Here is a 22,742-nt window from a genome sequence, read left to right on the forward strand (position 1 = left end):
GGCATGACCCTGCATCTCTCTGCTTTTTGTAACAGTTTGGTTATCAGCAGGTTCAGAAAGTACAAAGACTACAACTGAGCTCACCTCCTAATGTCCTTATTACCGTTCATCCTGCTTACACTCATAAAGCCAGGCTACAGTCTCTTTTCAAGTAGGTGAGTTCAGATCAGAGCATAGGTTATATCTCCCTACGGTTCATGGTCTCTGCTAGACTTTATAAAATCAAACTGCCTGCCAGCAGTGTCACACTGACACTGGGGGGRAAAAAAAAGCAGTTCCTGTTTAACAAAGCACAGCAATGCTTAAGGGTATCTAAAATGTCAAACATTATATCTAATTGAAAGGGAGAGAATGGGACTAAGGCAGGTAGAATGTATGTACCCAGGCTGGAATTTAGCAAGGGCATAATTTATTATGATGAGCAAATTATTAGAAAAAGATCAGTATCTGTCTATGAACAGTTGGGTTTTATTTATCAAGCTTTGAAGGACTTTCAGTATTTTATTATTAGTGTACTATTTCTTTTCTGCATATGATAGGGACAAATGAAATCTTTGAAAATCTGAAGCAAAAGATATTCATGTGTCTAGTTCTTACCTAGTGTGTAATTTTCCCAGGAAGAAACAACAAGGTGACATAATGCTTGTTTCTCCCTTTGGCTTGCTTGTTCATTATTTCTTCCTCTTCATACATGCCTATTTGACATTTCCAAGAAGTTAGTACCAGAGAGAAAGAGAGGAGGTTTCTGGGAAGACTCTCTTGAAATGTTAAATAGTTTTCTAACAAAAAAGTAACATTTCTTTGTTGCACACCAACACCTCCCACAAAGACAGAAGATGAAGAACCAAGAACAATTGAAAATGATTCTGTCCTCRGCGATTTATAGGAGGCACTAGAAGTTATTTGAAAAATTCGTTTGAAAGTTGTTCGTTCTTCACTAACTGTATACAACAATCTCATCTAATATGATGCAATGCTTTGAACTATTCCTCCATTCAGTAGAAGAGATCTGAAGCTAGATAGGCTGTATCTGGACTGGTCTGTAACACGGTCTGTAACATGTCCAGTTTTGTTTTTTATCTGTTAGTTTGTTAACTATAATATCTCCTTTGAAATGAATTGATCAGGGAAGAGGAGGGTAAAGGAAAATAAAAATTGCTCTGATACAGCTCATAGAATTGTCTATTCATCTATTTTAAACCTCCGTTACCCTCCCTTTGCCTGATCAAATAATTTCAGAGCAACAAAACTTCTGCTTTCCTGTACAGGAGGAATGGTGCTGGGATTCTTTTATTTATACACACTACACACTGTATTATGAAAAATCTCTTTTGAGTTAATGGAAAACATTAAACTATAAGAGCTTTTCTGTCCAGCAAAACAAATAGGAAACAATAGTTTTTTATGAGGAAAAATTCTGTTGTTTCTGATACATTGTAACAGTTTTATAGTATATTTAATACTAATATGTGTAATACCTGTCTTATCCTGTACAGAGCACTTCATGCAAACTTGAGTACCTGTCTTAACAATGACTTCCTTGGCATTGAGGAATTCAATATTTCCTTTGTATATCTATTCTATGTTGAAAGTCTCATAGTAGTATTCCATAACCCTAGCATACAACCAGGGAAACCACTGTTTTCTATAGATACAGTGATAGCAGGAGAGTTGTAAGTTAATTTTACTATCATTTGATTATCTGCTATGTTTGATAAATGGCTTAGAGCTGAACAATCTGAGTGGCATTATAAACAACAACTTTTTTTTTTTTTTTTTTTGATGTAATCGTTGAATCAGGAAATTGAAAACCTATCCCTCTGCAAAATTGTGTTATAGAGTTATAGGAGGTACAAGCTCTCTGACTACCTTCCCATGTCTGTGACTGCATATTACAAATACTACTTAGAACTGCTTATAAAATGTGAATAGAACTTCTTGAGAAGTAGCCTGTACCAACCAGATGCAAATGAAGAGATAAAAGAATTTCAGAAAAAATCAAAGGCAAAAACTACCCCTTTGTTTTCAGGTCTGAAATTCTAGTGGAAAATTATTTGTTCTTCTGGCTATATCAAAGTCAGGAAGAAGTATTTACCACAGAAGTGGCTAGAATAGAGATATTTTAAAGTTAAATGGTAATCTAAAGAATAAACAAAAGGTTTATTCTTAATGTTAGTCATCAACCAGTGTTGTTGTAACAGAGTGTAAAGAATAACTTATTTCCTCCCATTCAACCGGCATTGCTATACCTTCTGAACGTAACCTGTAATGGAAAGCTCATGTTTACCTATCCTTTGCCTTTCTGTTTATCTGAGAGAACTGATCAGACTGCAGTCTAAGCTTCCCTTTCCCTCCAGCAAACCCAGCTGTTCTTCATCTTTCTTCCAGGTCAAATGTGTCTTTCAGGACTTTAACATTTCATTTTCATCAGGCATCCAGCAGAGTTTTGTTCTTCCTCCAGGACTGCCAGCATACAGAAACCTACCCTCTGCTCATCCCTCCCTCCTTTCTGGTTTATTTTCTTAAGCCAGAGCACTCCACAACCACACATGCCATGTTTGGTATCTACTGTGGGACTGATTTATGTGCAACCCTTATCTTCATGTGAGATTTATGTAAGGTCAAAGTTGCAAGCCTCTGCTGCAGGCARGTTGCAAGAATGGCTGCAATTTCATGGAGCTGGAGGCCTCCATGGTGCCAGCCACTCTGGTTCAGAAGTGGCCTGTGTCTCTGCTACCTTTTAGTTGGGCTGAGCATACAATGAATCCACCAAAATGCAACAGAGGCTCACAAGAGAACTCAGATCACTGAGCAGACAGATCTCCCAAAATCTAAGCTAGGAACAATCGCAGCAAACAGAGTTTCCAGGTTTCTGCATGTAAGCCTTTTACTCATTAAGTATCAGACATATATGATTCTTTCATACAAAGATCAATACCCTGCATTGCCATGGAACACATTCACATTTACCTTCCTAAAACCAAAAACRTAGTGGTTATTTTAGAAAGTAAACTAGAATATAGATAGTTTAAGATAATAAACAACCTACATGTATTTCTCTCTTATTTAAGACCTGCTGTGCTGGTAGTTAATTTTTAAACATCCCAGAAAGAGTCCTTTCCTCCCTTAGGCAGAAGTCTTTCCAATTGTAACAGTTCAGCTGCAGATGTCCAGGACTCTGCCATAAGCAGCCAGGAAGAGACTGAGACAAACCTTCAAAGCCTTACACATGGTTACAGTGCACTGCTGAAATGTGACAAATTCAAAGCATCACTTCCCCCTCTGCAGAGTTATTGATGAATTCTTTGAATCCAAACCAATATGTTTACTTAATCATCTTACCAAGCATGTAGTCAATACAGGATATTTAAAACTATTGCACAGCACCTCCACAGTCATTAAACCAGCTTTGCAGGCTCCCAACCTTCCGACAACCACAGCTGTTACATCTTCCTCCTAGACATCTCTGTCAATTATGACAGCAGGTAGCTTTCTACAGGATCCCTTGGATAAATTTAGTTTTTCCCCACAAGCTCTTAATTTATCTTCTGAATTCTCTTACAATTTCAATGTTGCTACTTTCTTCATCTTCAGCCTCTCCATTATGTTCAGTCACAGACTGCATAACTATCACCTGAKCTTTTCTGCAACCTAATTACTTTGTCTCACTATCTACCACCTGGCCAGTCTCTCATTTGCATACCATGATCTTGGTTTTCACTTTAGTTCCTCCAGCTCTCAGTTAGCTTCATATTTTCAGAAATCTCTATAGAACAACTTCCCAAGCATGTTGCATAATTTCATCCTACCAACTTTATCCAGAGAATTTTTATCTAAAGACTCTCCAGTTACCTTTACCATCTTCTTAGAGAAGAGAAGGATCTTTGCTTCTCTCACCAACCACCTCTTGAGTTATACTCATCTTTCATCTTCTCCTAGTGTCCACTCACTATAGTTTTCTGTCTCACCCCCAGCATTGCTTGATATAAGGTGACTCCCTTTTAAAGTCATCATATATAAATTATTTTGCAAAGTAATGATGTAATTTGAATATGTGTAAATAATTTACATAAAATTTTACAACCAACCAACAGAAAACAGTATCTATGAAGCACTGTAACACAGCAGTGGTCAAACTGAAACTTCCCACTTCTGTAAGCTGAATATTATTTGTGGTAGACATAGCTTGTATTGTGGCAGGCCTGGGTACAGGTCTGATGTATATAAAAAGGTGTAACATTATTTTGCTGTTGCACAAATTGTGTGACCATTAGAAGGCATTTTAATTTAGTTCTAAATTTTAGCCTGAATTTTCATTGTATTTTAAATTCATCTGGCTATAGATCTATGCAAAACTAAAGTGACACAGCTTTCAAGTGATCTCAGTAGGCGTTTATGATTATATTGCATTAATGTGAAAGGAAAAGAGCAGAATTTCTACTTTTGTTGCTTCATCTGTTTACCTGGAGACAGTTTTCTGAAGATTCTGCTTTCAGAACAGCAGCATAATGATTTATGCAGTGTGCTTTTGACACAACAAAGATACAGACATTTTTAAATTTCTGGRAAATTGGTAAGTTGAACAAAATATGAAAATAGAAATGGTAAATTCACATTTTATTATTTCTATCAATTTTCTGCCTCTGACTACTAGCAGAGAACACGAAGTTAGAGAACTGGCAAATGGGAAGGTCACGTTTACTTCTCCAAAGCACCTTGCAAACAGTAACTAATTAATGGAAGAGAGAAAAAGTCTACTATATGTCACTTAAAGAAATGTTGCCCTCAGGAAATTAAAAATATATGGCTTGGGCCGCATAGCAGCTGCCTACCTAAAGCTAGATCTGTAAATAGTGTGGAAGACCAGAGTACTGAAACAAAGGATCACAGATGGATCGTGACAAGAATGTTAATATTAATTATACAATTCTAAACAATATACAAAATAAGTCTTTATTCTTAGTAGATTTATCCTAAATTACATCATTTAATTTCCTATTACTTAATGGTTATGAGTTATTACTTGGTGATAAAAGTTACATGTAGCAGTATGCAAAAGRATTATTATTCAACCTTTCTTCAATGTTTATTTCACCATTATCTCTTTATTGTTAGCAACAGGAAGAAATAAACTGGGTAAAATGAGAATGTTGCTTTGATAAAATGGAACTTTAAAAAAGTTTAACTTTTTATACTTCTATTTAAGTTAACTTGAGAAAACACATTTCATCTTTTTTAAGCTCCATTTTTACAGTTATTCTGGGCCTTTCTATTTTTTGGGGTCTAGTCAAAACAAGAAGGGTTGGAAATAAAAGAACATACTTTTTACTGATTTTCCAGGTCAGCTTGAAAGAGTTCTGACTAGCACTTAGGATCTAGTCATTTATCCAAACTGAACATATCTAGACTTGCCTATGCTTGGTTGTATGTATGAAACACTACAATAAATTACTAATATTTTTATTTCATGGTACATAAGTGTAAATTCCCATTTAAAGATATTCCTGGGCTTATATGAAATGCACTTATTTGCTGCAAGTGGGAATGTTTTGTCCTGATACTTACTCAGACTGTAGTGGTATTTCTGCTTTTTACCTACCATTTCCCATGATGTCACCCTGAATTATTTTTAAAAAACAATAAATTTACAGCACCTTTAGGTTTAGGGCCCAGTTCCTCTCTTCTCTTGTCATAAAACAGCTTTTCCTTTTGCTTGTTTATTTATTAAAGAGTGGTTCAATGAGTTTGTATCTTAAGCTGTCCATCGAGGTAGGATCATCGGGCAGCCTATGTCTCATTTGAGAAGATTCTGTATTTTAGGGTGGCTTTAGCCAGAAGTGGAGCAGGGTTTGCTGAGGGTAGATGGATAAAGATGAAACTGCTTGATTTCTCAAATCACGTGGAAAAATTAGGAAACAGCACGACTGTGAATGTGTCCTGGTCTGAGTACACTGGTCCCATCTGTCTGTAATCACTGCTGACTGTTCCACTCAATAGAGCATTTCATACTGTASAGAGACAGAGTTGTATGGATCAGGGGCAAATAGCTGTCATGAAAACTACTATATCTACTCTGTCCCATTTCTTTTCAGCTTGGCAGCAGCTTTGGAAAAAAAATGTTTATTGTCCCCTGGCAGGCAGCTCTAGTTAAAAAAAAGGTTGCAACCTCTTCCTATTTTAGAAGATTGATTTTTGCTTCAAGTCTTTCTTTTTTCTCCTTTTACCAGTCCCTCACTTATCCTCTCTAAAACATTCCCTTCTAGCAGTGTATCCCTACACTGCTAGAAGATATATAGATGCTAATAATAACATAATAATACTATATGGACCTCTGATTCAATCATTTTATATTTAAGCATAGCCAAATACAGCTTACTGAGCGATCCCCTTTACAGTTCCCAAATGTCAATTACAATTCATTTAATTAAAAGGCATTACTGGTCTATGAAAATGAGCTCTAATTTGGTGAGCTTCCAACAAATGTGACTCACCACATTGCAGAGGGGAGAATAAAATGGTTAGCTGGTGAGATCTAGCTCATGATATAACAGAGCTCTTTCTTCTTCAATACGCTATGCTTTGTATGCTGAATGGATCTCTTTTCCTAAGATTTACCCTTTGATACCCCAGAAGAACATAAGGAATAGTACAGTAATCCATGACTTCAGTCTTATTTGCCAGATATTTGAAGCAGCTCTCAGCAGTTAGACTTAGCTCAGTTGAGAATTTACTGCATTTTCTTTGGCAGCTGTTTCAGCCTTTCATCACTTATTAATAACACCCTTGTGTCAGTCCGTCTTGCACAACAGAACTACTTCTGCTTGTTTAGAGAACCAACAAAGAGTTCAGAGGCTTTAATGGAATAAGGTGCCATTCTGAATACAACCAGTAACAGATAAATTTAAATATTACAAACCAGTCTTCACAACTTACTTTCCTAAGCAATAAAATCAGAGGAAAGAGTTAACTGAAGTCTGGCTTTGACTCGGGATGCACCCTGGAGCTTGTATGTTTGGCAGATATTGAACTTTCTATCAAAAATCATTTCCTGTTTTAGAGTACTCCTGTGAGTAGAAACTAGAAAGAGGTGTGCAGAGATCCTGCAACTCACAAGAAGTGTTGAACAAAATTGGAAAACCAACACCACACCAGTATGCTTAGTTTTCATTTCTAAGAATCTGGCATTTACATGTGCTTTCTCTTTTCCCATACTCTATACAATTTAAAATTTTCCTTGAAAATGTTACTCAGATGGGCCAAGTTAAGCTATTTTGTAAAAGCTGAAGTTGTCATTTATACTGCACAGTTAAGGGAAATGTAAACCATTTTTCATGTGCAATAAAGCATTCTGTAGCATAGGATCACAAAGCACTCTGCAACCAGGAACAGCTTTTGCAGAAGTCTTTGAATGAGACAAAGAGCAAAGCTGAGCTATGCTTAGACTGACAAAGTGCTGATGAAGTGCTGACTTAGTCCTTACCCTGCAATGACACTGCTGTGCTTTACCACTCAACATACRGAAGCGATGAAAAGGAATCTCTCCAAATTATAGCTGCATTATTAGTACTAAATGAAAAAGGACCTTCTTTTCCTGCTAATTTACTTAACATTATTTGAACTATGCTGTCAGCTATCTCCTCATTACTTAATATTATCTAGATCTTGGGAATTGCCTTTCATTTTCAAACTTTGAGTAGTTAATTACAACTCATTATAGTGATATGCTCAATCTTCATTTTTTTAAACTAAAGATCCATCTATGTTGCACAAATACCGTGTTTCACTCCYTTTCTCATACAATAGATATCAAAACTAAAAGCAGAAAGCTTGAGGTTTTTTACAGACATAAAGAATGCAACTCTTAGACAGCAAACATAATCTGGCTTTGCTCCAAAATAGCGTATACTTTGGCTGTTAGCCTTAATGTACAAATGGGGACAGATGACTCATCCACCATTTCCATGTGAGCAAAATAGAATCCATCTCAGCATACCAGSGTTATAAACCATGTTGCTGGAAATAAATCTAAGGTGCAGCGTTGTTTGGGCTTTTATAACCAAATAGATACAAATTTGAAAATCAGTGTGGCAGATTGTGTATGTTCTACCAACTCCCAGACAAGTTCGTCAGAATAGCATCCCATGTAGTTAACCTGCATATATCATATCTGCAGTTAGAGTAATTTTTTAAAAATGTCAGTATGAGCAGCTTTATGTTCTATTCTGATTCAGGTTTTGGCCCAGAGATCTCTATCTTTAAATTAAACAAAAATTGTTATCCTTACAATCATACTTTTCATATATAATAGGGCTAGAACATATATCATGTCACAGAGTTAAACATGTTTTGGTGGCTGAAGAATATGACTGCAAATGCATATACTGAAATGATTCAAATTGGCTATCCATTTTTCTTCTCGGAACAACATTTCCACATCTCCTTTGCATAGCTATGATTCAATCCCCCTGCAGAAAAAAAAGTCAATAATAAAGATTATTCTAATATCATATTGTGTCTTCAAACAACTCTGAAATTGCTCCATTATATATACTGATTGTATTTCTGCTGGTTGCATAACCTTTTACCAAAATGAGAATTGAGACAGGATGAAACATTGGTCAGAAAGTTCACTAGACATCTTTCCTTTTATGAAAATTCTTGCTTTTTTCTTTTCTCTCTTCAGAAGAAAATTGCTAGAGCAGCCAATGATAAAACTACCTCTTCAAGGTTGCTCCCAGATAGTAGCAGCAGCTGAAAGATTGTACAAGTGCAGGTGGAGTAACTGTATTCAGTTGCAAATATTGACCTGTAGAAGTGCCCTTCTACCTTACAGTCTCTCACATGAAGATCCATGTGAACATCAAGCAGACAGGTTTTCAAAAGGGCTGACCATTTAGCAGACCCAAAACCCATAGCTGCCATGGTAAAACTCTGCAAGTAGATATAAACGAACAGAACCTATTTCCTGAGGAAGTCATTTAGAAACTGCCTTCTCTTTTAAATTCTCATTAAATCTTGGGTTTGAAGCTGAAGGGAATGAGTAGGTAGTTCCTTTTTTGAATCATGGTGTGAATTGTAAGAACAATTGGACTTCTCTATTACATATTTGGGAATTTGATTGAAAGCATCAACCAACACCTGGAAAGGGAAGTTCTTAAGATACAGATTAAGACCTGCAATAGGTGGAGGGAACTCTAGYAATAATGTTTAAAGCTCTAATTTCTCATCGGTTCTGTCTGGTCTGCCTCCTGTGAAATTCTCCACTTGAATGGCAGTGAAATACTTCACAGCAGCCTAAGGAAAGTCCTTTGCATTTAAAGATACAGTACTGAGATGTAGCTCTGTAGTACTGTAGTATAGAAATATGTCGTACTGAGATCAAGAGCAGCTGGTTAGGAAAAGAACATGTTTTCTTTTAAAGGCTGTAATTTCACCTGCAGTTTTAGAAACTGAATGCTTCCTATGCCACAGAAGTTGTATGGGAAAATAACTTTTTGTAAAATCATACTGTTTGATTGTTGTCAATTCTTATTATTTTTAAAACCTGTTCACCTATTGTTAATCAATAGTGTTCCAAACAAGGTTACCAAGGATCGATCTTGAAGAAAAACTTCTTTGCACTAATTTGTCAATGCAGGAGATAACACTGCATGTTGTTACAAACTTGTGCAAATATTGGCCCATAACTTTTCCCATATTTCTTCATGAGGAGAGAAGAACGAGGGAGGTAGCCTTCCTGTAAGATGGAAGACATAGTCCCATGGCATTACTGATGGATGGTAAATATAGTTACAAAGCGAGGTTCTACTAAGGCTGTTCAATTCATATTAGCTATACAGACGGCTAGATGGCTTTTCTGTAATCTTTCTGATCATGTGTGAAATGAATCTATACCTCACTGACTCCAGCTGCTCTTCTGTGACCATTTCTGTTGATTTGGATAAGGGAGGCTGTAGAGTTGTGCTGTGGCTCTTGCGTCTAGCAAGAAACCTGGGACTGCCTCTGGATGGGAAGCTATATTTCTCYCACTGCAGTTCTAAAATCAACAGGCTGCAGATGTGATCTTAATTACTATTTATGTTGCACRTTTGGGTAAAATACAGTGAGATTTGACTTGCATATTCTGTATTACTTAGCACTGGATGTTGCAAGCATGAGGAAGGTTTTCATGCATAAAAGTCATACTCTTATTTTTCTGRCTGCAAATTACACTCTAAGGCATTATTTTACCTCCCTTAAGTTACAAACCTATGAYCCTGAAGGAAATTGTAATCACAGGTTAAAGCTCCAGCCAAAAAAGAATCATATCTTTGACTATTTCTCACTGTCAAGTGTTAATCATGCACTTTGTGTTGCTGTAGTGTGTAATAAACTGTCAACAGTAGCAGACAAATGTCAGAAGAGGTTGCTGACAGATCAGAACAGTCTAGCAAGTGTTATCTACAAATAAAGTATGCCTTAATTTCTTCTCTTTCAAGGAAGGAAATAGTTCCTAATGATACCTACATACCAATCAAATTGGCCGCAGATGACTCCTGAAAAACATTTTGTGTTCAACTGCTAAAATGCAATTTTGGGGGTCATTGTAACACAGTACTTGTATGGCATGAGCACATTCTTATTTATCTAGCTAGTATTTGTAAATCCTACTGCAGTGCACTGAAACAGTCATGTGATCTGTAAACTAAATTGTAATGTAATTAACTTGCTAACAGGTACTTTTGCTAATGCCTTTTATGGTATGAAATCAAAAGCATTAGTATGTGCCTAGAGAACCGTATTGCCAAGGCAAAGAAAATTCCTCACTCTCTTGCTTTTTTCTAAATAATGCAGCTGTGTTCTGCCTCCATTATTACCACATTTTTACAATTGCACAACTGCACAACTGTGCAGTTAGGTGATAAGTGAGAAGCCCAGTGTAGCCAAACATTTACTTCCATGTTTACAAATGTAGCTAAAAAATACTTATGCCTAAGACTCTCAGATGCAATGAAGACCCTTAAATATTTGCTGCAAGGTAATTTATTTCCACACATCCAGTAGCTGTGAATAAACACCACCGCCAGTTATTAAGCAGATAGGATATTTCATATTTGTAGGAAGTCATATTTCATTTTTCAGCTTTAAGTGTTGCAAAATCTTTGTGTCAAAGGAATGCAGATACTCAGGAGCAAGGGGCCACAAGAAAGGAGCTAGTAGTCAGTCTGTTGTACCATATCACAGACAGGGGAATAGCTCAACCKTTTTTAATTTCCTAGTTGTAAGAAAATTTCAAAAGACACTTTCTCATAATTGTTCTGCTGAGTTACTTGGTTGAGCTCCACAGCTAGGTAAAAAGTAAAGRAGAGTTATTTTTGCAAATTAATGATTAAGTCTAATCTGCTCATCTTTTTCATCTCTGCTGTGAAACTGGTTTCCTACTACCAGGAAATGTAAAAATAAATAAATAAATAAATGCTGTACTAGTGTCCTAAGAATTTTTTACTTTTGACAAGGTAAATTTGATATAATGTTATTCTTTTTCGGTCATCAGTAAAGCCAGTCTGAAGGCAGATGATGTATTCTCCATGTTCATTCAAAGGCTGAGCACCTTCCTGAGCAGTTTCACAAAGGGACATTATGTAGGAGTATCAGAACAGTGCATAGGCTCAGAGCCAGTGATAGTCTAGTGCTCCATGTCACACACCAGACAGCTACGGTCTATAATATCAACATATATGTATTTCCTCCTAATATTCTCTCAGCTTGTGACTATTTTCAGCTGAAAGAATTTCTTGGGGCCAATATAATTTAGCAATCCTGCTTAGTACTGCCAAGAGGTATCTTTTTCCATTTGGCATTCACATTCATTTGCCTGAGAGCAAGCACATCGGTTCTTTCTTTCAAAAAGAAAGCAAACATATTTTAAGATTTAAAGAGATGGGGTGAAACAAGGTGGTGGAACATGGCTTTTTGCAACCACTCAAGTTGTGGCCACTTGGACTCAGTCTCCTCTCTACTTCTTGTCCCAGAAGATGTCTCTAATCAGAAAGACACGGCCTACAAGCTTTTCTGGGATGCGAAACACCTCCATGTTGAAGCAATGCCTTTACACAGTATGCTTWACAAAGAGAGAAAAAAGAAATGAAAATAAAGCATGACTCTGAAACATAGCATCTGAGAGGACAAGCTGAAAATCAGCAAGCTTGTGCTCCACTCCTGCTCCAGTAACTTATTCATGTTATCTTATGACTATCTAATTCAAAGTACAACTCCCACCACTGCCTCCTGCAGACACATTTTGTAACAAAGCAGCATCTGCTTATGTACATTTTGTGTAGGATCTGATCCATTAGGCATGCTGAGAGGACACCTACTGCATCAAGCCCTGCAGGTGAGATAGGCAAAGGAACGCCTATTTTGTGGATTCTATAGGAGATGAGTAGGAGGCAACTGTCATGTCCTGTCAATACTAAGATGCTGAGGCACATGGCCAACGTGGATCATGAGCAGATAATTAGTCAAGTTTTCATTAATAAAAGGGGTTTTGTATCTTTGAGACAAGGTAAAAAAACAAAGAGGGATTTCAAAGGTCACAATTTTGGAGCTTAATGACTAAGTTCCTCTTCAGAAGCCTAGATCTAGATCTAATGCCTTAATTCACTTTAATACTAAATATACACATTATGTATATACATACTCACTACAGTACTAGTATAGCTTCTTTGTTCTGCACTCTGGTATTAAGGTCAGGGAATGAGGCTTATTAATAAATCACCCTTTTTGGGTCAATAGCCACATGTAGACTTCACAGAGGGAGCATTTAATCATGTCCATCCTTCACAGCCCGGGGCAACAGCTCTGCTTTTTTGACAGGCTGCACAATCTGCTTGGGTCACAGGCAGCTAGACCTTAGCAGGGGTGAACCCRAGGCAATTTCTGGTCAGTACTAAGCAGTTGCTAGAAATTGCTTTCCATCAAAGAGGGAAGGTGCAAATTAAGTGCAAAATGATCTTTTCCTCACCACTGCTTCCATCCCGCACCTACCAGAGCACGATTATATTCTATTCAAGATTCCAGTGTGTTTCACAGACCCATGGAGGGAGGGGTGTGGGAAATTCAGTCTCTGTCTCAGGGGAGGATGGTGTGCACAGACAAGCCTGCTACGCTTCAGACCTGCACTGTCCACACTACTAATGCCTGATCTCTCCTGAAAAATCTGTAAAGGCTAGTTCTCAGGTGTCTTGCATTTTATGCAATCATTTCTACCTATGCTAAATGAATAAAAATTCTGCAACTAGCAGCATTAATTAAGTTTCAAACATTTTCACTCATCTGCAGGTGTAGATGTGATTATACAAGATTAAAGAAGGAATCAAAGTGTGTTTTCATTATATCGTCTGAGGCAGAAATATATGTAAACACAGAACAAAATTTATTTATTGTTCTAGGGCTTCCCTCTGCTTTATCCTTATACATTACATCTGAGTTTCTCAAAAATACTGTCCTCCCTTATGGATCCCCTTTTAGGATCAAGACACATCAGAGCAAAGAAATTTAGAGACCTGGTTGGATAAACAGACACATGTTGATCAGATTGTCAACATAAAAAGCTGAGCAATTTTTTTCTTCAATAATTGATTCAAGCATGAAGCAGTAGTATTGTAACTATGGTTTTGTTGCTGAGTTTCCTAATACTGAGTATTCAAAAAGTCAAGACATTACTTATCTCCATTAAAAAAAAATTAGATAGCTACGTACATTTGATCTAAAAGCTTATATATATCACTTTGKGCTGTTTAAATCATTTGAAGTCTATTTACTGATCGTTAACATTATGTATCTCAAGTCCAAAAGCAGCAAACCCTAAAATACCATGAACAGTGTACAAAACATCATGAACAGTTAATAATAAACTTGTTCGATCTCAGTGCTTTATAGATTATTTCTATAAGAACATGGGAAAAACAAATACCAATTTGTTTTTCCTGACCAACCCCAGGCTACAGTTAAAAGCACACAGACATGAACATCTTTCTTTTTGAATCAGTGTGGCAATTCAGCAACCAGCTCTAGAAACTAGTTATTTTATCATTCATTTAATCAACTGGATCAACTGGTTATAGATAGAAACATGGAGGAAGGCACAAACGCAGTGGTGAATGGACATTCTCCACCTGTTGCAGAGATCCAGTTGTCCTTCCAACACTGAACTTTCTGTAGCAAACAGATATCTACTTCTCATAATCTCTTGATCCTGTGTGCCATTACACTTTTTCCTATTCTTCAGTGGATTTCAGTGCTACACTGTTCAACAATCAGTTTTTCAGATTCGCTAACTCTAGGAATATACACTAGAGCTCTGTCTCTCAAAGATATCTACAACTCACTGGGGTTTATCTCCATTCATATAATGGCATTACTACACCAAATGTTACGGCTTTAGGTTATGAGCAGGTTTCCCTGACATCCCTACTGGTAGGTGCAAGTAGTCCAGCACAACTTTACCTTCTGCAAACTACACCCACTCATGAGTCCCTGTTTGGTGTGTATGGATGAGAATATGAAGAGAAAGCTCAGGAGGCCCCTTTGAAYTCAATCCAGTCATAGCAGAGGTCTTTGAATTCCGAGTCCAATGATGCTGGAGTATCAAGAGCACTGTTAGCCCTGAGCATCCAGCAAAAAAAAGATTGAGAATAACATCATGACTTTTCTAACAAAAGTGCAGTACTCTTTCTTTTGTGTTCTCCCCAGAGTTTCAGGGGTTACACATCCTAGAAGTGGTGGGAGCTATATACAACATGCCACCCAACCTGAAAACTTCAATTGCTTGTACCGTAGCACCATAAACTTTCCTTGTCAGCACTTTACAGCATCTGCCCTCTTGGGAAGACAATTCCTTTTCTCACTCTCTTTACTTTTATTTTCTCTAAGATTTGGTATTAGCCAGCCCTTCTCATTTTGTAGCATCTGCAGATTTGAGTGCCTTGCCATGTATTCACTTTTCCAGGTCATGAACAAGTAAAGAATGATGGCAGTGAAGTTAACCACCCCAGAAGCACTCTTTCTCTTAATAAATTTCCATCTGATTTTTAACTGTTTCCCACCTCTTTCTAAATATTAGTAAGCTAATTCTTTATCTGTCTGGATATTGACTTGTACTTTGCAACCTTAAATGTTAGTTAGCTCTACCTGACCTATTGTGTTGGAAAATTTCATAAAGACCAAATACATTATGTCTGTCTCTTCACCCACATCACTTCCGATGCAATGTTCACAAACACATTAATCAGGTTTGTTAACCATGCCTGCCCTTTTATAACAGGCATCAGCAGGCCTTGCCTGAGAATGAGATCTGTAGTTAATTTAGCAGAAAGTGACCTTTCAGAGCARGCTGGAAGGCCAACAGAGTGTGTAAAGGAAATCTCTGCTGAAACAGTGGAAATGGGGAGAGACTTGCATAAAACCGGTGGCTAAGCTCCATTACATTGCACTTTGGGATGGAAAACAGATCTGGCATGAAATGAACATTGTACTAATTAGTGCTATACTGAACAATCCAAGGATTTTTGTTCTGTATTGCATGGAAGCCAGCACAGTGATGACCTGTTCACAAAACACAATTATGAGGAGAATTACATTTATTTAAAGGGAACAAGAGTTATTTCACTTCTAATATTTTATGGGAAAATATAGAAAGTATCCCAAACCCATTCACATTTTAACGGTGTTCAGGTCTAAGTAAGTATTGGATACAAATTAATAAATCATGCTCATGTTTCGCTGTCTGTTGGGCCTTGCACTTTGAGCAGCGCAGGAGTGAGCCAGTGCCGGTGCCACGGCTTGTGGCTGCCTCAGAGGCACACGGTGTGCCCGTGGACCTGCGTGCCCAGCCCCGCGGCCCGGCCTGCTGAGCGCAGCGGAGGGGCTCCGAGGCCTATCCCCACCTCTCCATGCCCCCTGCCCACAAGGGAGCCGGGCGCCCTCCAGGCTAAGCCGAGCTGGCCGCCGGGCGCCCTCCAGGCCGGCTGGGCCTGGCCTGTGCTGCGGCCTGCAGGCCTCAGCTCACCTGGGCAGTGAGTGGCCTGTGTTGCCATAGCAACGCCCTCCCCCWCCGAGGTGGTCGCTATGGCAACGCTCCCGCCTGAGGCACAGCAGGCCTGGAGGGAAAGGCTGGGGGGGTTGCCATGGAAACCATGTGCTCGGGGGCATAAATAGGGCTGCGCCCGCCCAGCAGCCATGCCACCCTGGGCCCTGCTGCCCTCGCTGCACCGCCCGGGCCTCACCGCCCTCTCTGCAGGGCCGTGGTCGTGGTGGGCTGCGGAGGCCTCCAGCRACAGCAGTGATTAACTGCGCAGGGCTGAACTGCTGTGAACTCTCTTATTTTCAGAGCCACAGCGGTTCACGAGACAGCTGTTGGGCAAACCTAGGTGTTGGATCTAGTGTCTCAAGGCAGGGCTGGAGTCGGATGTTACCCGCTATGCTGCTGCAGGAGCTGCTCTACGCGCAGCTGGGGATCTCGCTTGACAGTAGATATACCTCCTCCAGCCGGGTTTGCAATACACACATGACAGAAGAAAACCCTTCTTTTCCTCTAGAAAGACTTCCTATATTACATACGTTACATTAGTCACATTCAAAAAAAGTCCTGAAGGCATGAGATTGGTCTGAGGAGGTTGATCTGGGAAGGAGCTGTTTGAACCACTTCTGTAGAAAGGCTGTCGCTAGCAAATATAGGAGAATTGTTCAAAAGCCCAAATATTCCACATGGAACGTGAAAATGCATAGAAGCTTTTTTAACACAGGTATACTAAAAGTTTTTCTGAATGTAAAACATCAAAGGTCTTGATTGCATAACTTAACAAACTCAGTGAATCCCTGCTTATCCTTAAACTGCCTGATCAAAATGACTAATTTTAAAGGATCTCTCCTCTACCACAGGGAATATTTGGGAATTTTGAATAATAAGGTAGTAAAGGAGATTGCAGATACGGCCATCAGCCTAAAGAAACAGAATATTGCCACTGCCATAAATCTCAAAAAAAAATCTAGTTTCAGCATCACAGGATACTCACATATACTCAATATTTCACTTCTCACAGAAATATTCTAGTTAGTAAGTGATCTATTAAATATTAAATAGTAAGTATTCATATTTGATAATTTATCAGTGCTGTGGGTTTAGCACTGAGCCCAGAGTTCACGTGCATACACTGGGATTTCAAACAGCTGGTTTGGGACACGGATTCTGAGGCATGCATAACTGGGACCTAAAGATCATTACTCCCATTGTAATCKGAAGATCATGTTTCCCAACAGGATAAAGCAGTTCCCAAATAGTCTCAAAGACAACATTTGTGCATTGCTCTTCTGTGTGTATGCCATATAGCATAGAAATGGGATCACACTATGATATAAAAAATATGCATAAAATCATTCTTCATTGTACTTCATGTCTGGGGAAACAGAAACCTGTTTGCGTAAAAACCTCAAATCATGATGTTCTCTCAATTATTGAATATATCCTTCTGATCTAGTAGATGCTTACAATAAGAGTATACAGTTATTTCTGGAAATCAGTTTTCTAGAAACTGCTTGAGCGGAAGCTGCTCAGTTCCCATAAATTTGCTAAATTTGCCAAATTCCTTTTTAAAATGTGTCCATTCTTTTGGCTTTTACAATATCCTGTAGCAGTGAGTTSTTAAATTTAATTGTATTGTATAAAAACTTGGTTATTCTTGTTTTATAAATAGAAGGCCCTTATTGTCTTCTCAAGCTATTCATTGTTTTATAGATTTATAGAATTATAGGTTTCTTTGGGAGATTTTGCTAAAAAATCATTTTCTGAAGATATGAGATAGGTGTGGCTTCTCTTAAGCCTTCTTTTCTTCCCTCAGAGCACWTCATGGAAACAGTGCTGGTCCTAGGTGTAACTTTGAATAAAAGTAACTTCACTGCAATCAAAGTATGATGATGTCAAAACTACAAGATATTAATTCAGTCCCTGACCCTTTCCTGAAGAGCTTCTAACCTAAAACTGGGATAAGAAACCAAGGATGACTTCAGCAAGATACAGGGCTGCTAATTAAGGTGCATATGTCTTCAGATGGCTCCATTTATTTAGTTGATTCAAATTTCTTGACTTAGTCTTACTAATGAGCCTGGCAAAGGAACAATAGAAGGAATCTAGGTTGGAGGAGAACAAAAATGTGCCTCAGTTGACTCTTCCAGACTCATATCTGATCAGAAAAGTACCTAGGCAGTTAACTAACAACTCTGATCAAAGTGGGAAACTTAAGGAAAAAATCTTCAGAGAGTAATTTGAAATAAAGTGAATGTCTAGCTACCTGAGTGCTATAATATGCACTGGCTGCAAAGAACAAAGCTCCATTGCAGCAGATGCATGGCCTTTGAATATCCATTTTCCACAGGAATGTCAGTATTGACTAGAAGACTGCTGTAATTTAGGTACAGCATTGGGGATAAATTCATATTCAGAAGTTAACCTATATGTTAACCTATAGCCATTTATAAATTTATTTTAAAACTACTTAGCTTCAAAGTAAAAAGAGATCTTTTAGGATGTTTCATTTCAATGCACACCAACAATTGTTTCTAATATTAAATTCCGCTYATTTTAAAACTGTAGAATTTCTTTCAAAACAATGTACTGAAACCATTTATAAAACCATTTAAGTGACCACAGTAACTGTAGCTTTTAACAACCTCTAGAAAGAGTTTGGTAGCGTATCTGTTGCTATCTTGTTTAAATATTAATCATGTAAATATTTAAATAGTATATATAGATAGAATTATGTATATGAAATAATATATTTTTTAGAACTTTTATGTTAATTTTTCAGATAGCTGTGTTTATCTGCCAAAAGAGTCAATGTGGCATATACTGTTTCAAATACAAATATTCAGCTCCTTCTACTAAATGAATGGAAAACAGACATTAATAAAAGAGTTCTCTGACTAAGATTTCATTCTTCTGAAACTTTTATGTGGGAAAACTGTCACTGCTGCCATTCTGCATCTAATTTGATCTACCTTGTAGATTAAACACATTGGAATTTACAAGTATACATATTTACATGTAGAGGACAGTAGATAACATCGTAAATTGATTAAAATTGATATAATAGGAGTGGAAAAATGGCTTGCACCCCTATAGTTCCACAATAAAGGTCTCCAATAAAGCAATAACTAATTCCCCAAGTATATTTCTTTCCTGGTTCTTACATGGGAAGCACATTTCTAATTCACATATATTTCTAGTCAGCAAACTTTAGGTCAATTTTGAAAGAAAAAATTCACAGGCAATTTGCAGTGTGGAGTCAGGGTGCATCAGAAAGAGTAATGAGCCTCTCCTATGCAAGAAGAGCAAGCACACAGCAACATAAAGGAAACAAAACTGAATTTGGAGTGAGAACTTCAAAATAAATGAGAGAGTTTTGGACAAAGGAAAAGAATAACACAGGTTAAAAGGGATAGAAAGGGACTTACTACATCACTTACCTGAAATACTTTTGACAAATTGTCAAAAAGGGCTTGGCCAGCACTGACTTTATGCTTGACTCCTCTAACTGTGCCATTTTTGCTGAGAATGTTCACCCGCTTTGTACCAAAACCCCTTTCTTTAGTGGCTCTCGCTAAAATGAGCAAGTCATCCTGGTCGTTTTCGTTTTCATCACACTCAGAGCCTACATGTCCATTCTGCTGTCCTTCCACTTCACTTAACCGGCTGGTTTGGTCAGTCTCTGAACTGCTGGTGTATTCAGAATCCAGAGAGTCTCCAGCTTCTCCATCCGCGTAAACCTCCTTTAGCACTCGCCCGCTGTGAGAGGAAGCAACTCGGAATCGAACTTTCCTCGACAGCCTCTCACTTTCAGTCTTCATCCCACTTTTAAACATTGTCTCATCCATTGATATAAGTAGTTTGCATTGTTCCAGCGTGGTGCCCATTGTCTTTTGGGCACTGYCGTTTGTCACACTTACAGCAATATCAACTGTTTTCTGTTGACAAGAGTTCTCATATTAAACTAAAGAGGATTCCCAAGAACCTATACTGTAGTTCTGCAGTTAATAATGGATGCATTTGTGCTATGGTTACCTTTAAACTAAAACCTGTAAAATGATATCATCAATTAAATATTAAAGAGCCTTTATGTAGTCTTTAGCATTAAGGAAGAATGGAAGAAAAGAAATTATATTCATTGACTGAAATCAAAATTCAAACCCACACCTGATAAAAGCAATAATAGAAATTAAATGAGTTTGTATGAAGGCAGTTTTGTTTGCTGAGAAAAGCAAAAATGAAGACAGAAATTTCCACAAGATTCAATGTCAAATCTGTACATGAACATTGCACCTGAGGTGAAAATTGTGAGCTCCAGTATGAGAGAGGGGTCAATGATGGGTGCATTTTTTTCAGCACACTTCAGGCACCTACTGGTCGGATCTCATTTGTGGGCTTTTGACCAAAGTTTATAAGCTTGTATAAAGCTTACAGAGAGTAGGAGGAGAGCTGWGGCTCAGTACTTTGTGATGCTTGCCTTCCAAGCAGACTGGTAGAGCAGTGGAGAAGCAATTATTCATGATATGTTGCTCAGAGTAACACTCTGATATTAAATAAAACTGAGCCACAACTAGTATCATACGGTAACCACGGCCTCTGATCTGTTTTGTTAATTATTCAAGGGACTGGCCCAAGGGAATCTGAACAAAGGAATAAAAGCAAGCTAATTAATTGGGGCGACAAGGGTCAAGCAAAGAAAAATAGTATAAGGTGGATTCAGTTGCAGGGGAGGCAATTTCTAATACAACAAATCATAAATAGAAGTGGTATAGTATTAGGCACCCTACTCAAGCTCTAAAATGAACAAACACATATTTGAATTTCTGGATATGTCTACTCAATAGCATGCAGCAGCACCTTAGACCCTCAAGTTCGTTCTGAATTCCTGTGCTGAGCCTTACTTACAGTGCTATTTCTGCATTTTCTCCATGTGAGGCAAAACATGGAACAATCCTCAGAGCAGTACTGAGAACTCCATCCATCTCCCACTTTCCTGGAAAAAATATTTTCTACAGTTGCATTTAATCTCTGAACTCTTAAATACTGAATTGCTTCCTGAAGCCTATGACACCCAGTGTTATGTATGAAAAGTATCCCTAAATTCTCAGTCACCCCGAAATGGTAATGCCTGGTTTATAGCATTGATATGCCAGTGTACCATGGTAATGGTACATGAGCAACTGCAGAGCTTTAAGCATCTGAAGAGGCTTTCTGGCCAAGATTTTGAAAATGTGAAGTCAAATCCTTCAGCAATTAGTGGGGGTTATTGTGACTTGTTCTTTTGAACAAGAGGCATGAAAACTCTGCCTATGCTGTTATCTCAATTCTTCTGACTTAACTCTAAAATTACTTATTTTCCATCTAGTAATTGAAAACACAAATAATTAATGGYATTTTGTAACATTAGTGGCTGCCACACTTCTTTCTAAAAGTAGGTGATTCATTACAAAAGAAGTAAGGCAACAAGCACGATTGCAACCTTGGACTTCAGGAGAGTGGACTTCGGGCTCTTCAGAGACCTAATTAGTGGAGTCTTATGGGTTAAGGCCCTAGAAGGAAGGGGGGTCCAGGAGAGCTGGCTAGTATTCAAACATCACTTCCTCCAAACTCAAGAGCAGTGCATCCCTATGAGTAAGAAGTGCAGTAAAAGGGGTAGGAGACCTGCACGGGTGAGCAAGGAGCTCTTGGCCAAATTCAGACAGAAGAAGAAAATACACAGAATGTGGAAGAGGGGCAGGCTACTTGGGAGAATTACAGGAATGCAGCCAGAGTATGTAGAGATGCGGTGAGGAAGGCTAAGGCCCAGCTGGAATTGAGTCTGGCAAGGGATGTCAAGGACAACAGGAAGGGCTTCTTCAAATACATCAGCAGCAAGAGGAGGACGAGGGAAAATGCAGGCCCACGAGTGAATGGGGCAGGGTCCCTGGTGACAAGGGATACAGAGAAGGCAGAATTACTGAATGCCTTCTTTGCGTCAGTCTTCACTGCTAAGGGCAGCCACCAGGAATCCCAGAGCCTGGACATGAGGGAGAAAGTCTGGAGAAGGGAAGACTTTCCTTTGGTTGAGGAGGAMAGGATTAGAGACCTTCCGGGCAGGCTAGACATCCACAAATCCATGGGCCCGGATAGGATGCACCCACGAGTACCGAGGGAGCTGGCGGATGTTGTTGCCAGGCCGCTCTCCGTCATCTTTGAAAAGTCATAGAGAACTGGAGAGGTGCCTGAGGACTGGAAGAAAGCCAGTGTCACTCCAGTCTTCAAGGGCAAGAAGGAGGACCCAGGCAACTATAGGCCAGTCAGCCTCACCTCCATCCCTGGAAAGGGGATAGAACAGCTCATTCTGGATGTCRTCTCCAGACATGTGGAGGATAAGAAGGTGATCAGAAGTAGCCAGCATGGATTCAGCAAGGGGAAATCCTGCTTAACCAATCTGATAGCCTTCTATGATGGGATGACTGGCTGGGTAGATGAGGGCAGAGCAGTGGGTGTTGTGTACCTTGACTTCAGCAAGGCTTTTGACACTGTCTCCCATAACAGACTGACCATGAGTCAGCAATGGGCTCTTGTGGCCAAGAAGGCCAATGATATCCTGGGGTGCATTAGGAAGAGTGTTGCCAGCAGGTCGAGGGAGGTGATCCTGCCCCTCTACTCAGCCCTGAGGAGGCCTCATCTCAAGTACTGT

General features: G+C 38.7%; 1 protein-coding gene across 1 annotated transcript in view; it reads right to left on the minus strand.

The window, feature by feature from the left end:
- GRXCR1 (glutaredoxin and cysteine rich domain containing 1) overlaps positions 1–19,896 on the minus strand; it is a 38,695-nt gene extending 18,799 nt beyond the window's left edge. Inside the window, exons 1-2 of the mRNA XM_085322770.1 lie at positions 19,501–19,896; positions 18,054–18,060 (exon numbers count right to left, since the gene is read on the minus strand). Coding sequence (XP_085178896.1) covers positions 18,054–18,060; positions 19,501–19,896 — 403 coding nt within the window. The remainder of the gene's footprint in view (positions 1–18,053; positions 18,061–19,500) is intronic.
- Positions 19,897–22,742: the final 2,846 nt, after the last annotated feature.

Source organism: Rhea americana, unplaced genomic scaffold (assembly GCF_003343005.1).
Source record: "Rhea americana isolate MKP2758 unplaced genomic scaffold, rheAme1 scaffold_8, whole genome shotgun sequence".
Lineage (NCBI taxonomy): Eukaryota > Metazoa > Chordata > Aves > Rheiformes > Rheidae > Rhea > Rhea americana.